This window comes from Pectinophora gossypiella, chromosome 16 (genome assembly GCF_024362695.1).
Source record: "Pectinophora gossypiella chromosome 16, ilPecGoss1.1, whole genome shotgun sequence".
NCBI lineage: Eukaryota > Metazoa > Arthropoda > Insecta > Lepidoptera > Gelechiidae > Pectinophora > Pectinophora gossypiella.
Genome location: NC_065419.1, coordinates 2,988,668 through 3,004,806, shown reverse-complemented (window position 1 = coordinate 3,004,806; position 16,139 = coordinate 2,988,668). Strand labels below are relative to the sequence as shown.

The 16,139-nt window shown below is 33.8% G+C and overlaps 1 protein-coding gene across 5 annotated transcripts in view; it reads left to right on the top strand.

Annotated features, from left to right (window-relative positions):
• LOC126373946 (NPC intracellular cholesterol transporter 1) overlaps positions 1-15,909 on the top strand; it is a 97,610-nt gene extending 81,701 nt beyond the window's left edge. For 2 of the 5 annotated variants that reach the window (XM_050020329.1, XM_050020326.1), the window contains one exon: positions 2,400-6,020. In XM_050020329.1, the coding sequence (XP_049876286.1) occupies positions 2,400-2,536 (137 nt within the window). In that variant the 3' untranslated portion in view covers positions 2,537-6,020. Of the gene's footprint in view, positions 1-348; positions 370-2,399; positions 6,021-8,623 lie in introns of those variants that run through there. The other 3 variants (XM_050020328.1, XM_050020327.1, XM_050020330.1) reach the window with 3 other exon arrangements.
• Positions 15,910-16,139: the final 230 nt, after the last annotated feature.

Here is a 16,139-nt window from a genome sequence, read left to right as displayed (position 1 = left end):
CTTACAGTTTTAATGACAAGTAATAGTAATTTAATACATTAGTCAGTACTTCACTTAATTTTCAATAATAAAATTTTCGTCCTTGGAATGTTGGAGATACGAATTTAACGGTAACACAGTGGTAACACTTACGTCATCAAAGGGCTAGCAATGGCGGCTTGTCATAAGGTTGAGCATACCTGGTCTTCTTATACCATGGTTTTTATATCACTCACTCGTGGGTGGTGTAATGGTTAATAGTAATTTGGTGTCGATCTTTTATGGGCTAGTGTGAAGATCGTAGTATAGGATATAACTTCATATTTTAAATATAATATTTTATGTTATAACGTGTACGTTCGTTATCAGGTTAAAAAATGGTCAAAACCACGATAAAACTAAGGTAAAACGTTCTGGCAAGCACTGCATACTTACTGAACTATGTAAAGTTTTAACTTGGCATGTTATGTTTGAATAACTTCTGACGTTAACAGCTCCGCTTGACTCGCAGTAAAGGGTTTAACATAGCATCACGCCTGAATCCCTGAAAGGTTAGGCAGAGGTGTATAGAAAGGGAGCGACTCTATTGTCGTTAACCATAAATCCTGGAAACCAAGTGATATCAATTATGTGGCGTTCTAGGTGTAATTGTTGTGTAGTGTGCTGGTATTGTAATTTAAACGACCACATAAAGTAATATTTGAAAAGTTTATTGTTTTTTCACATTTTTACACATTTTACACTTTTATTATTATTAATGTTTTATAAATCACCGTGTTTTTTGTATTATTTTAATTAACTTTTTAACACAAAGAAATATTAATTACGCATCCATTTTTGATGCTAAGAAGGAAGTCTCTTTTTGTCTATGACAATACCTTTTTTAAAGTAACGAAAACCATAGACATTTTTACATTTTGTTCGTGATCCGAACAAATTATCTATCTAATATCTGTTCAAACTCATAAAGTCGGCCATCAGCCGGGATTCGAATTCGTGATACTGCAATGACGGACAGACGGACAACATGAAGGACTATCATACTTGGTATACGTCCTAAAGTTACAAGCCAGCCTAAAATTTGAATTACTAATTAATCGAATACTATTTATCTTTTAATTTTAATATTATTTTGTGCGGTTTTCGAGAAAATCTTTTTATTTAATATTATAATAAAGTTTATTAATAATGTGAATTTACTAACAAAATAAATGTTATGTTGTTTATTTTCTGTTATTTATTATTATTAATTCTCACTTTTTTTTGTGTTTTGGTGTACATTTATTTGTTTCATAATTTGTGTTGTTTGAAAATTATTTTGTTATGTTTTTATCACTACACAAAAATTAAATTGAAATGACAGTCTGTAAGAGCCACTATAGGTAGGTTAATAACATAACATCGTCGGTATCTAACTCATAACCGTACTAGTGCTACTAACACGAGGTAAGGATGGTCCTGTAACGCTTAATATGATATGCTGTTGCTATTGTGACATATGACACAGACTAATGTTTTGAGTCACTGTGGTCCTGAGAAGCAAGCTGGTGTACCAACACTAGCTTGCTTCTCAAACAGGGAGCGCCGTCTCGAACCCCAGTACCGGACTTCACCAATGAGTTATTAATTTATCTTAAGTGCACTTTTCACTAACACAGTTGCCTGGACCATTATAGACAGTGATATGGCTCACCACCTATCGCGTTAGCCTGACAGAAAGCTCGGTGAGGTGTGGGTACTTAGTTCATTTGCGATGGATGTAGGTATCTCTTGATTCCTGACTACCCCATTGGGATATAGTCGTGAGCTTATGTCATGATTATGAAGGTTTTATTAACATATTTGCCTGCCTTTTAATTTTGCCTGAGCTTTGGAATATAATTCTTTGACGAATTTCAGAATAATATATTTCCTCTCATTCGCTTTGTTAGGTAACTATAATGATAAAAACATTTCTAAAATATCTTATAAAATGTCTTGGTTAATACAATTTGGAGCAACAAGTTGCAGCTAAAATTATAGCTCAATTTTATAACTATAGACAAGAGATAGACTAGGTATCTTATTTCGGGTAAGAACACCCACTTTTTCATTCCCAGGTCGATTGCCAAAACCGGTCGGCTTCCAATAACTTCAGATTTTTCAACGTTAATAGTACAGCAACTTTTTATTTATACTTTTATATGCAGTAGTTTAGCTACTATTGGGTATATAAGCCTCCTCTCAATAACCAGAGGGACTTGTGTTTCCACTAAGTTTCGAAATTATCACAAATTTATCGCTGTACTGCATCACTCTGACTAGCCTGGCCTGGAGCGACGCCAACCAGAGAGGTTGCCATCGCTACAACTCTACGTCATAATAGTGACGTATTACTTGATCAAAAACAACAGATATCGTCAGGCAGGTATATTTTGCAGGGTCCCCAGTGAACAAACAGAAGTTGGCCAACCAGATGCTGAGAGGCAAGGAGGCGCCGGTGGCAGAGACGTCGCTCACACGAGTAAGCGCTGCGCCCACCATACGACAGTATAACTTTGACACGCTCCTAGCGTGACCACGCACGCGGGGGTTGGAATGAACTGGTTAATAACCATAACTCACAAAAACAGGATATAACTCGCCTTAACTGGAATGTTATCTTACATAACTCGTATAAACCTGTTATAACTATTTTAATCCGGATCGTTATCTTTGTTAACCGGATAATATATTGTATAAACCGGTTATAACAAGCTTTATCCGGAATTTTGTCTTCGTAAATCGGGTAAAACCACCTTTACCCGGATCTTAACCCATATGTCACTTGCATTATCCGGGCCATAACTTGTACAAACTGGATAGTATCTGGATATTGTAGTGTAAACTCTGAACCCATTTGCTGACACCTGGGTTTAACTAAATGTAATACCAAATATAGTTGATATAAACTAGGTAATAACTTATCAGATCTATTTATTAACCGGACGAATCTGTACGAAACCGGCCGCTATTGTTTACAAATCTCGGTTTACCTTGTATTATTTGGGATGTTACTAATAATATTGAATTAGATAGCTTTATATGCCTAACATTATTTACTAAAACGTCCCATATTTATCATTTATTTCAATTCTTAAGGTCACTATTGGCAATTTTTTCACAATATTTTATCCTTTTGTAGTGGTAATGTTGTTTTTCCTTCGAAACTATATTGGATAGTGTATATTTTGTAGATAGTAGTCTTTTTGACGTTTCTCAGTTCATTCCAATCCCAAACTACTAACGCACGGTATTGTATCCCAGTAGAGAGGCTTGCCACAGGCTTTTTTGGTCTTGTTTTTATTTCGATGCGATACATCTGTCACTTTGACATTAGCGGGTTGTAATTTTTTCCACAGCTGTAATTTTTTTTTCAATTGTCAAAGGAATCTGTTCCTTTTATTTTACATATTCGTAATACGAATTTGTAAATTGTGACATGTGGAAATATCAGGAGTCTCATATCCGTGATTTTAACGCGGTAATAACCCGTTATGTGTTTAAATTATGATAATAACCGCGTAAACCCTCAAACAATGTATAATTTGTAAATTATTGCCACAATTTACGAATTAAATTATCGACAAAAGTGGTCACCCAGAAATGTCAGTGTCAGGTAATTCCTATCGAAAGGAAAATAAGATTTAATAGATACTTAGAATATTGTGATACTAACGTAGTATCTAGTATAATTAGTTGATGTTGCGATACTAAAGCGCTGTGGAGCCTAGCTGCTGATCTGTCAGCGGTTGCGATGCAGTTCTTTGGATATTGGGCCATTTTAATATTTGATTAATTAAACTCGTTTATCATGTAAAGCATTGTCAGCTAGAAGACTTTCTTCCTGTGCCTATCCATTAGGTACTAAAGATTAGGCTAGGTCAATTATTTCAGTGACATTGACTCTACGTGGTTTCAATATTATTCTTATTAGCTTTGTCTGTAGAACTGACAAAAAGCACGCCCTTCCCCTTGCCAGGAAAGTGTATTTATTTTTTATTATCGAATCTGGTAAATTCTGCTTTTTTCTCAAATCCAGTAAAAAAAAAATGGCCTAACGTATTGTAGGTTTGCCCCGAACGGCATTAACTACTTGGCTCGGCAAAATTCAAGTAAGTATAAAAGTATTTGATGTTAATAACTATTTATAGGGGTTCGAACTAAAAAGGGAACCCTTACAGGATCACATTGTTGGCTGGCTTATTTTATGCAATTTAACTATACTGCCATAACCTTATGGTCGAATGGCCCACCGTTCCAAAGATCTCTCGCAGCAACTGCCTACTGGTAATATGGCCTTCTTCCTATTAATATTGTCAAAGCATTTATTTGTATGAAAGGATGGCGATTCGTGACAATTGCGTTGACGTGTCCCTGTCACTTATTGTAGTCCTTCCAAGTTGGTATTTGTATGTGAAATGTATAATCAACGTTAATATTTACTCAGTAGAGTTGATAGTAACATTGGATTTATCCTGTTAATAAGTAGAGCATATTCTATCCTGTTTAAATATCAGAGGAAAATTATCGTTATCTACTTAAAAATACAGTTTCATGTAAAAATACCAACACAAAGGGTTTGGTTTCTAACCAAAGGTCTGTGGGACACCCTGCTATGTACAGAAACACGAATATATACTTAAACTTAAAAGTGCATGTGTCGATCGTTTTGTGTCTAGATGTGTATCGATAACGGTCATTCCTATTTAATTTCGAATTTATTTATCGTTCTATTTAATTTAATTAAATATTCCTTAGAGCTTGTCCACTCCACTGCCTTTTTAGTGCACCTTTTATTTTGGTACTTATGTTTTGGTACTTAAAGTATACAATCTTTACAAGAGGCAGATCGGCGTGCAGACAGCAAATTTTAATCGAAAATATATTTAATTATAATTACTAGGCTGTTGATTATTTATTGCGCGTAGCTTCTCCTAAAAAATAATTTGATAAAATTATATTGAAATAAAAGTATTTAGATGCGCAATTTAATGGAAATTTAGAATATATAGGGTGGGAGCTTTTTTAACTTTACTTTGGTGTTCTATGGTTTACGAATATGTACGTGTACATATTTTATGAGTTTTCTCAATAATTGGTTTAGGAGACGGCTTATACAAGACGTGCACTCCAATAACCTAATGTTTAAAGTTAAAGAAAGGCAACCCTGTGTATTTGATGCTTTATGTGAATACTAGTATGATAAGTCTTAGATAGATTTGATGTTAACCGTTCTCGTGAGTTTAGGTTTAGTTTTTGAGAAATTGACTCATAAAACCTACCAAATAATAAAATTAAAGAAGCTTATAATTGATCCTATTAATTTTATTTTACAATTTTATATTATTATTATCAGAATTAATTTTATTGGTTTTAATTTTATAAGTCAAATTCTCAACGAAATTTTATTTTCTATGCGCTGTGCACATTGTATTAAATTGATTCTTTATTTTGTTTCACTTAATTTTCTTACGACTAACAAATGGGTACAAAATATAAATGGTTCCTTTACTAATTCCGGTGAAGAGCGATCTTTATGGTGTCGGTAAAAATAAAATAAAAATTTCAACATTTAAAGGAGCCGTGTTTTTACAGGTACGTCTGTAAAACCTCAAGGATTTATAAGAACAAATTTTTAAATTTATTTTAATTAGTTTTTTTTTTGTAAATTTTCTGTATTATTTTTGTGATCTTGTGTATTTTTTAAAAGAGATTTTTCTATTTTGTAGGACCCCTCTATGTTCCTAATAAAGGTAATTTTGACATTTAAAATGTAATCTAACTGTGGTATTAGTAAATATTTTACTGAATATACCTGCATGCTTAGCCGAATGTATTATAAATAATAAAACCAACCAAAAGAAATTCAAATTATCGCTCAGGAATCTCTACTTAAAATAGTACTTAAATTTAGAGGGAATAGGCACTTTTTCTACATCCGAAGTTGTTGGATTGTCGTATTTACCTACCGTCAGTTTATAATCTTATTGTGATAGAAATAAATTATGTTTTTTTAATTATTTTTTGTTTTATTTTTTAGTAGTAGAGCACCTGTGCATGATTTGAGCACTCAGTGTTGCCAGGTACGCCAACTGCATGAGTTTGGGGTTGCTATGTTTAACTCCAAATTATTCTCATTTACCATTTCACCACATCGGTACATAAAGATGGTTTTTGAAATGTGGCAACTAGAGAATGTTGTTTGTAAAATGTACAACAGTTTTTAATTAAGTATCTTAAATCATTATATTTTGCATTTCTAGTGTTGACATTTCGAAAACATTGAAAAGGTCCAATGTACAAAATAATAAAATCTAGTGGAATAATGAGATAAATTGCAATTTTCCCTCTGCCTATGGAAGGAGCTACTCAGTCCGACTCAGAACAGCGTAAGAAAATTATTTTCTATTTAATTAACACAACCACGATAGAAATAAAACAACACGGACATAAATTCACAAGAATATTGCACTTAGGGTGGTATTAATATACCAGTCTCAACTTTGAGACGGCCCTCAAGATCATGTCAATGTGACAGTTCTCATGTAAAAACAGGGACTTGAGCATGATCTTAAGAGCAATCTCAGCTGAGATTATTAATACCACCATAAGAGTAGTTTGGAGAAGCAGAGGCATCATAAACTATGAATAGTATTCAGCCATTGTTATATTTTTACAGAAATAATGAAAGAAAAAAATATATAAAAAAAACTATAATTTACACAAAAGGTTTTTTATTTAATTTTATTTATTTTGGGTAATATACCCTGTAGTTTGAGTAAATTGTCATTTATACCCATTTATTTACCCTCCATGTCCATCTAGGGTAAACATCCCATCTAGGGTAAACATCTATATGTATAGATTGGCAATCTACCCGATTTTTTTACTGGGGTTTTTTAAAACCGGCTAGATTGCCCATCTATAAACACAATGCGAAATAGAACAATGGTTGAATATTTATAATACAAAAAAGGATAGTGCAATTTTAAATTAAAAAAATCACTTGCATTTAAGCACTAAAGTTCTACGAAATAAATTGAAGTAGAACACAAAACGTTAGGTACGTCTCGCATCTATTAAATACTAAAATATATCGATACACTTTCGTAAGAATCGGTAATCTGTTCTTTATAATTAGATTATATCTTTAGTGCTTCTAAGAATGATCTGTCCAGCTGTTAATCAGTTATGAGTGTTCTTATAGTTGTCATAAATAACTTAGATACGATCAAAGTCATCCATATTTCATGATTCATTCGTAAGCTTACGCAAAACTGTTCTACATATACTGCGGCACACATTATAAAAGTAAAATAGTAAATTACTATTTTGTTTAGTTTTAATTGGCAACACCAAACACCATTGTATTGAACCAATAGAAATACTTGGATTTCAAATTCGAATTTCAAACCCTTTTCCTTGTTCAATCAAAAGAGTACTTACCAAAATAAAATATTGCCAACACTAAAAAATTTTGAGTACGATTTTTTTTTTAATTTTGTGCTAAAAGATTTTTTTTGTAATGTGCGCCGTAGTATGTTATCCGTACCCAGAAAACTAAGTACGGATCTAAAAATGATATAAAAAAAGACTAAATAGTTTTACACTACCTTCTCATACACTTCTATTATACAAAAAGAACTTTTTTTACTGACCATTTTAGATGTAAAGCACGATCAGTGTCTTCATGTTGTAGTTTATATCTGTGTGATTTAAGAAATATATTAAATACATTGCATGCAGTTACCTACTTAGTTAAATGAAAAAATATATTAAGGCATTTGGTATGTATTATACTGAAATACTTTACAAAAATGCATACATTTAGTATAAAGATCATTTAAGTAAGTAGTTACAATACCTACAATAGTGCTGATTCTAGTACACACCGTCTAATTTTATTTTAAGTTATACCTGTCTTTTTCTTATCCGACGAAAAGGAAAGGGACGAGTAATTGACGGGAATAAAATTTATGGAACACACAATTCATATTGAAAAGTCAATTTTATGCAGAATTTTTAAAATCCCTCTCAAAATTTTATATTTGCCAATAACCCAACAAAATTAAGTTGACAGTACATGTCAAACGGGTGACGGGTGAAATATAATATTTTGAGGCATACCAGCGAGGTATTTTATTCCCTCGGGTAGTCAGTCCTCTCTCCTTTTCGCCCCTGTCCCTTTCCTTTTCGGCGAATAAGAAAATGACGGGTATAACTATAACTTAAAATAAAATTAGGAGGTGTCTGCAATCAGTACTATTATTTATATACACCATAACAACTTCCTTTGAATAAAAAATAAATACTAAATCGAAAAATTCGATAGGGGATGGCAGATTGTTGATTATCAGCTCAATATTTTTTTTTAAAAGAAATCCGTTAATTACTTGCCGTCTCCATTTTCTGTGGACAACGCTTTTTGCTCTCATGTTCGATCATTAGCGAAACATTCATAACGCACAAATAAAAATTGTCTCACTTAGCTTAGCATCAGTCATAACATAACGTAGATTGAATGATTGAATCACGTAGGTTACGATAGCTGATTGAACCACTTAGGTAAATGACGTCGCGTCGCGTTGCCTCGCCGTGTATAGTTTAGACGTTAAATCTGCAGGCATAACCCGACATCGGGGACGTTGGCGGGTGCTGCGGCGAGGTGCCACCTACGGCAGTCTAGACGAGACGGAGCCCCGGGCCTCCACTAGCGGCACTGTCAACGACCTCACCAACGAACTCTGAACAGTAGTCGAAACGACTATATGGACTCGACAATCAGTCATTTCTTTGGTTTTGATAAGTGTTAAATAAGCTGTGATTAAGACTCCATTTTATAGTGTGAATTGTGTGCGATTTATGAAGCTCAATGCATATAAAGGCGGCAGAGTGTATCGGGCCGGAATATTGTTGTATTAAAAACTGCAACTCCTCAGTTGTCGCGTCTGACAACTCCGTCTCTATTGCATTGGGCTTAAAGGTATGTATACACGATAAGTCTCGACTGAGTGATGGCGGAGCTTAGCTAAGCTTAGAATGCACTATGTGGACCGAAAAAGCTTTACATGTGTACATAAGTACTTGTCAAGTTTACAGTTGGTCTATAGTATTTTGGTTTTTGTGAGGGTGAAATAGCAGTAACTTTTAGCTTTACCCATATGTAATATAATAGGCAAAGTCAAAGTTGCATACAGTGAGCAGAATAATGTGAAAGAAAACCAGGTATGCTCAAAAGTGACAGTTAACATTTCAAGGTTAGCCTAGCTGACGTCATCCCGCCCTGCGTTGCCATTTCGTAAAAAAAAAATACCCACGACCAATGTTTTTATATTTACTTTGCAAGGAAATTTTGTACTTTTAGTAAAAGACTTACGTACCATTTTAATTATTGTTGTATATGTGACAAATAATAGTAATTAAATACAATAGTCAGTAATTTACTTAATTTTCAATAATAAAATTTACGTCCTTGGAATGTTGGAGATACCAATTTAATGGTAACACTTACGTCATCAAAGGGCTAGCAATGGCGGCTTGTCATAGGATTGAGCATACCTGGTTTTCTTATACCATGGTTTTAACTACACTGTGTATTAAGACAATGAGACTGCATAAACAACTATTTCACTCTCAAAAACAAACACCACTTATGTTGTGTAAAATTTTAAATGAAATATAATATAGTATCAAAATGTTCCATCGGCTTTACCTACCGTGCAAAATTTGGGTTATAAAATCCCACATAAATATGTAAGTATTTAATCGTGGGTTTTATTTCCTAGTCTCTTTTGAGTATCACTACTATTATTAAGAACTACTTTAAAATCAGGCTGTAATGCTAGTACAAATACTGTCATAGTGGGCCATGTTAAATCGAAGTAGTTTAAAATAATCGTGTTCATAGATGCAGTGGTATTTGTATCCTTTCAGTATATTGTTAAATGGCAACATCGTTGACAATCACGCTTTGCTTTCTCGGGTGGTCCAACTGTTCTGTTCATCCAATTGGACCGTTGGCCTTTGGTGGTCCAACTGTTATACTCGTTTACCGTTTCCCGTTTATCACAGAGTCCGCTTACCTAACCTGAAGATTTAACAGGTTCAGTTTTTTACAGAAGCGACTGCCTGTCTGACCTTCCAACCCGCGAAGGAAAAATCGGCCCAATACAGCCCAATGTAGGTTTCCTCACGATGTTTTCATTTACGGCTGAGCACGTGATAATAATTTATGATCCAAACATGAATTCGACAATCATTGGTTTAGGCCTGTGCTGGATTCGAACCTGCGACCTCAAGGTGAGACGCAAGCGTTCTACCAACTGGGGTACCACGGCTTAGTCGTTTACCGTTTATTCAACCTAAATTGTTTCATTTGTTTCATGTGGTCAATGACCGACGTCATCATTTGGACATTTAAGACTATATTTCCTTCGAACTTTGTCTTTTAATAACATAACGTAACCTCACGAGTACATTATTTACCACCAATTCGAGTACCAATTCAGAGTTACATCTATCGCAAGATGAACTAAGTACCCACGCTACACCGAGCTTTTGTCAGACCGCCATAATAAGTACCATTTATTATTGATATTTGGTAAAAATACAATAATGGGTGAAGTCTTATGTGCGAGCCTTCGAAAACGATGAAAGAAAAGTTAGACCACGACATGAAAGTAGTTTTTGTGATTGGATGACTGTGATTTATGTTGCCAATATAAAAATATTACTTGTATATATACATAATGTATGTAAATATTCCTGTTTATACCCCATGTGGCAAGTTCCAGTTTTTATCAAATATTTGTGTTGTCAAAACTAGAATAAGGCAAGGCATTGTGATTTTTGTGGATATCAAAAATATGACTGATCGACGTCCAAGATGGTACGCTGGTACTTAGGTTGGCTGGTACAGGGATGCCATTAGAAAATATTGTTTAAAGTCAAAGGTTTCTGGACCCGTGTAAGCAGAGGTATATAGTATACACATGCACTCGTCGCCAGCTGTAGGGGGCGAACCTATTTCCATTATCCGGGAATGTAACCTGAAAACTACGTGATATCAGTTATCTATCCAAACATAGTTCAAACTCATAAGTGACTATAACTCATAATATAACGATGACTACATTCATGACTTTAAACAATATTTTGTAAATTACATTCTTTTTGCTTCTAAAGCTAGTATAGATCAGCCTAATCATAATTATTATTAACAGTATATGATATAATACGAGAATAGATTCTAAGTCATAAATATTAATTAAAACAATTTAAGATTCGGCTAGTCTCGATGACCAAACGGTGCGATTATGGCGGGAAAAAACTTTATTTTATATTAGTTTGACAGCTGTAAAGAGGAGTTGTTTTTACTTACCACAAGCGCTAAACTAGAAGAAGTAGTCGAAGTCAGTGAATTGATTATAGCTGTTTCTATTTGCAAAATATTGTTGCCATATTTGTTGTTTTTTTTTTTAGATTTTTGGCCTGGCCTATTTTTGTAATATGGCAATGGTCTAAAGGTCTATGCAACCAATCCTGGAAAAAATACAAAGAAAAAATGGCAACGAATCAAATAATTTATGCAAATAAAAGAGCATTAATATTTTAGCGAGCTGTCAAACTAGTTCTAAATAATTTATTCTACCAGAATCGGTATTATTGACTCTTTAGTTCAATTTTAATTTTATTTTCTTATGATATTATTACCGGTATATTGGCTATACAGATAGTTTTTTGGGATTAAAGTTAAAATTATTTGACTTTTAATTTTCTACTGTTTTGTAACATACTAACATGTCTATTAGAATATGAGTATTAAAAACCGTATCTAAAGAATTTTTTAGGATTAACTGACAAAGTCAACCGTAATGTAATATAAAATAACCCAAAAAAAAGATAAAAACCATTCTAATGCCAATGTATTGTCATTGAAAAAATCTCTTGTAAAAATTTAATTTTTAGGTATTTTTTATGTAAATAATATGCGGTCACATGCATTTAGTCTATAAGTAAGTAGATTTGTTTGCATGTGCCTTTCGAAGTCAATTCAATGTTTTTGTAATAACTTACGCTTCATATATAAATATTATAAAAATAAATTGATTCACTAATAATAATAATGTAAAAATAAGGAATAATAATGTTATACAGTGGTGCTAATTCCTGTAAATACCATCTAATTTTATTTTAAGTTATATCTGTCATTTTCTTATCCGCCGAAAAGGAAAGGGACGGGTAATCGACAAGCAAAATTTATGGAACACACGTCAATTTTAAGCACAAATCTAAACCAACCGTCTAAAAATTTTACATCTGTCAATAACCCGTCACAGTTAAGTAGACAGCACGTCAAACGGATTGCATACCAGCGACGTACCTTTTGATTCGCCCGGGTTATTCATTCATTTACTCATTCTTCCTAAAATTAAGAGCTGTGAATCATCCGTCCCTTTCCTTTTCGACGGATATCAAAAAGACGGATATAACTTAAAATAAAATTAGGCGATGTCTGCAGGAATCGGGGCCAGTACCTACAGTTAATGCATTAACAAGTCGTCATCTCCCTAGCATTACCCTGTTTTCACAGGGTCCGCTTACAGAAGTACAGAAGCGACTGCCTGTCTGACCTTCCAACCCGCGAAGGAGAATCACTGGTTACGTCACATATCTCCGAAACGCATTTCTCGAAAATGTGGGTTTTCTTACGATGTTTTCCATCACGGCTGAGCACGTGATAATTATTTATGATCTAGACATGAATTGGAAAATAATTGGATAAGGTCCATGCTGGATTCGACCCTGCGACTTCACAGTGTGAGTCAAGCGTTCTTCTAACTGGCATATTAAATTGATAGGGTACGGTCACAAGCATTAATATGTATACACTTTGGTACCATGTCACATTAACTTTTTGGACAAATTGAACTGTAAGTCTCACTATATTTCAAATATGTTAGTGCGACAGAATCCTAAAGTGGGTACATTATATTGCTCATAACTGTACTTAGTGATTACTTATCTGTGGGCACTAATCCTAGAAAGTAACTTATATTTATCTGCTTTAAAAATACACATTTGGTATTGAGGTCCTAAAATGGATACGATGATTGTTGACAGTCTGGTGATTGGTTACCATCAACGATGAACAGGTCAGATGGTGCTAAGAATCCTCAAGTCAACCACCGAGAAAATGGACCCAAAAATACAATTTTCCGTCGTTTAGGCTGTGTGTGTGGGTTACCTCGTCAATCCACTGGGTGTCAGGGTTATTATTCAGACAAATATGAATTTTAATTTTAAAAAAACAGACTATATTATTAGTGAATCAATTTCGACTCTAAGGTATTTTATGTTTTCAAGTACCTATTCTTAACGTGGCTGTGGCGCCTTTATATTGTTAAAATATTTAGGGTCTATAAGCCTTATTAAAAGGGTTAGTAAAAAACAATAAATGCCTAAAAACTACCTATTAATAATTAGAATTAAATATTAATATTCAGGTAGATTTCCTAATAGTTCGATCCTTAGTTCGATGACTTTGGAATTATATTTTGCGTTCGTTTATTTCGATAGAAAAAACAAAATGTGAATATTTAATAGTAGTTTTCGGACTTTAAAATGTACTTTGTAGTTATGACATAAGAACTCTAACACGTATATTTTTAGAAAGATTTATATTTTTTCTTTCATCGTTCTAATTTGGCGAATTACTAAAGAAAAATTAATAAAAATAGTTTAGTAAAAACAATGAGAGATTTTCCAGGCTACGTACCAAAAATAGATGGCGCTGTACAGACCGTGGTAATTACCTATTTTGTAATTGGTTTAGAATTATTAAAAATATCATGTAATAGCAGAGGTATATATATATAACAATAATTGTTAATACATTGTTTTAAGTTTACGCGGTTATTATCATAATTAAAGCACATAATAACGGGTTCTTACCGCGTAAATATGTCTAGATATGTGTAGATATGTCTGCCCGTAGAAAATTATGGATCTACCTACTCCACTCCAATATCATCAGTCATCCCGTGATCATGGCACTTGCAACAGTGTCGAAATATCGGGAGTCTCATATCCCCATTTAAACGCGGTAAGTGCGTGTTCACACCAAACGTATAGTCAGCCGCCGATTGTGCGCAGGCTCACTATAAGCCTCAGTGTGAACTTAAAAATAAATGGTATTTTTTGTTCACATTAAGCTTACAATACGCTGTAGCTGACAATACGCCATTGGTGTGAACAAAACAGTCGGCTTGTATACGTTCACACCAAATGCGTACGCTGAGCGGCCGACTATTTTTCATATAAAATGTGCAAATACTTGACTGAACTGAATTGAAAACAATCCGCCGGCCGATTTGAATCCAATACGCTGGCGTTCAGCCGCGTAGCCAATCAGCGTCCGCGGCGGTAGTGACGCACTTTATTAGTCGGCCGCCGACTATCAGCGTCTACGCATAGCGTCATGGCGTATTGTCGGTTTGGTGTGAACGAAAAAGCGAATATGTATGGAATTACAATACACTGCGTAACGCTCGCTCACTGTCGGCGGCTGACAGTCAGTTTGGTGTGAACACTGCCTAAGAACCCGTTATTATATTATGTGCTTTAATTATAACAATAATTGTTTCTACATTTGGATCAGATCTGTATAGAATTATGTTGTTACCTATATTGCTTTTCTTTATTTTGATCAGAAGAATAATGGGTGGATGATGTATTGTGCCTAGGTATACCTAAAAACAAAGATAAAAATGCATTATGTGTGTTATCCATGAAATTAGAAGGATAAATGAAGGCGAATTTGTACAGCGCCATCAATCAAAAAATATAGATTTTTTTGGGGAACGTAGCCTGGAAATTCAAACATTTCGATTGTTTTGTACCTAATAGATGATTGCTGAACATTTATCTAATTATTTGCTATAGCTATTTGACTTATGAAAATTGTAGGTAGGTGAATATTTAATCGTATCTATTAATATGCATGGGGGTTCTAAATTACACCCAACCTCTTATAACTAACTGGTTTGCAAAACTAAGTGTCATACTTTTAAAAATTATAGTAACTTTTAAGTAACATAACAGCCTATATACGTCCCGCTGCTGGGCACAGGCCTCCCCTCAATCAACCGGAGCATATTATAATTATTTGGAGCATACAACACCGCGCTGCTACACTGCGGGTTGGTAGAGAACTTTTTAAGTACACAAGATAAACTTTCGTAGACCTAGGACTTACATTGACCAAATTGGAGATGTCCTTAGAAAAGGTTTAGTACGATCTACTCTGATTGATGAATGTGGAGGAAGCAAGAGAAGTGTGTCAGGATCGAAGCAAATGGAATTCCATAGTCTCTGTTTACCCCGGTGGGAAATAAGCGAGAGTTTATGTATATATGAGTATGTATAAACTTTCGTTTTATATAAGTTACTTTCAAAGAAAGCTGATAAAATTATCTACTTATAAAACTTTTTTATTTTAAATGTCTAACTTCTATAGTTTACATGATTGAAATTTTAAAAGTGGAGTGAGTACCTATTTTGTTTTGCAGGCCAGTTCAGTGTTTTAGCAAAAACTCAAACTCTATGCTATAAGTATTATGAGCGAAGGTTATAAATACTTTGTAGACAAAACGGCAGGTAATAAGCGTATCATAGCTATAATAGTATAATACCTATAAGTAAATAAAAATACTGTGTTAGTCTCGAAGTTATATTTTAATAGAATATATTCCATCATGTAAATAATATATGCTAACAGCGCCTAATAAAATGATATTTTATAAAATGAAGTTTGTATATTATATAAAATATCATGTTGTAAAACGCATCGTGTGTTACACTATGTAAATTCTGTGTTGTAGCGTTTTTAATAAAGTGACTGCGAAAATATTGTATTTGTTTTAAATAATGAACTTAAATTGTTTTTAAGAAATAAAAATTACCCGGTATTTTGGGTAAATTCCCATTTATAAGTACCCATTTTTCCCGCCATGTACCCTTTTTTTTAATTGTTCTTTTTTTTCACAAAAACAGCGTAAACTTTCATCAATACGACGCTATTAGACGCACAATCTGTATCAAAATGATTTGATGTGACTTGCGCATGATGATCTTGACTA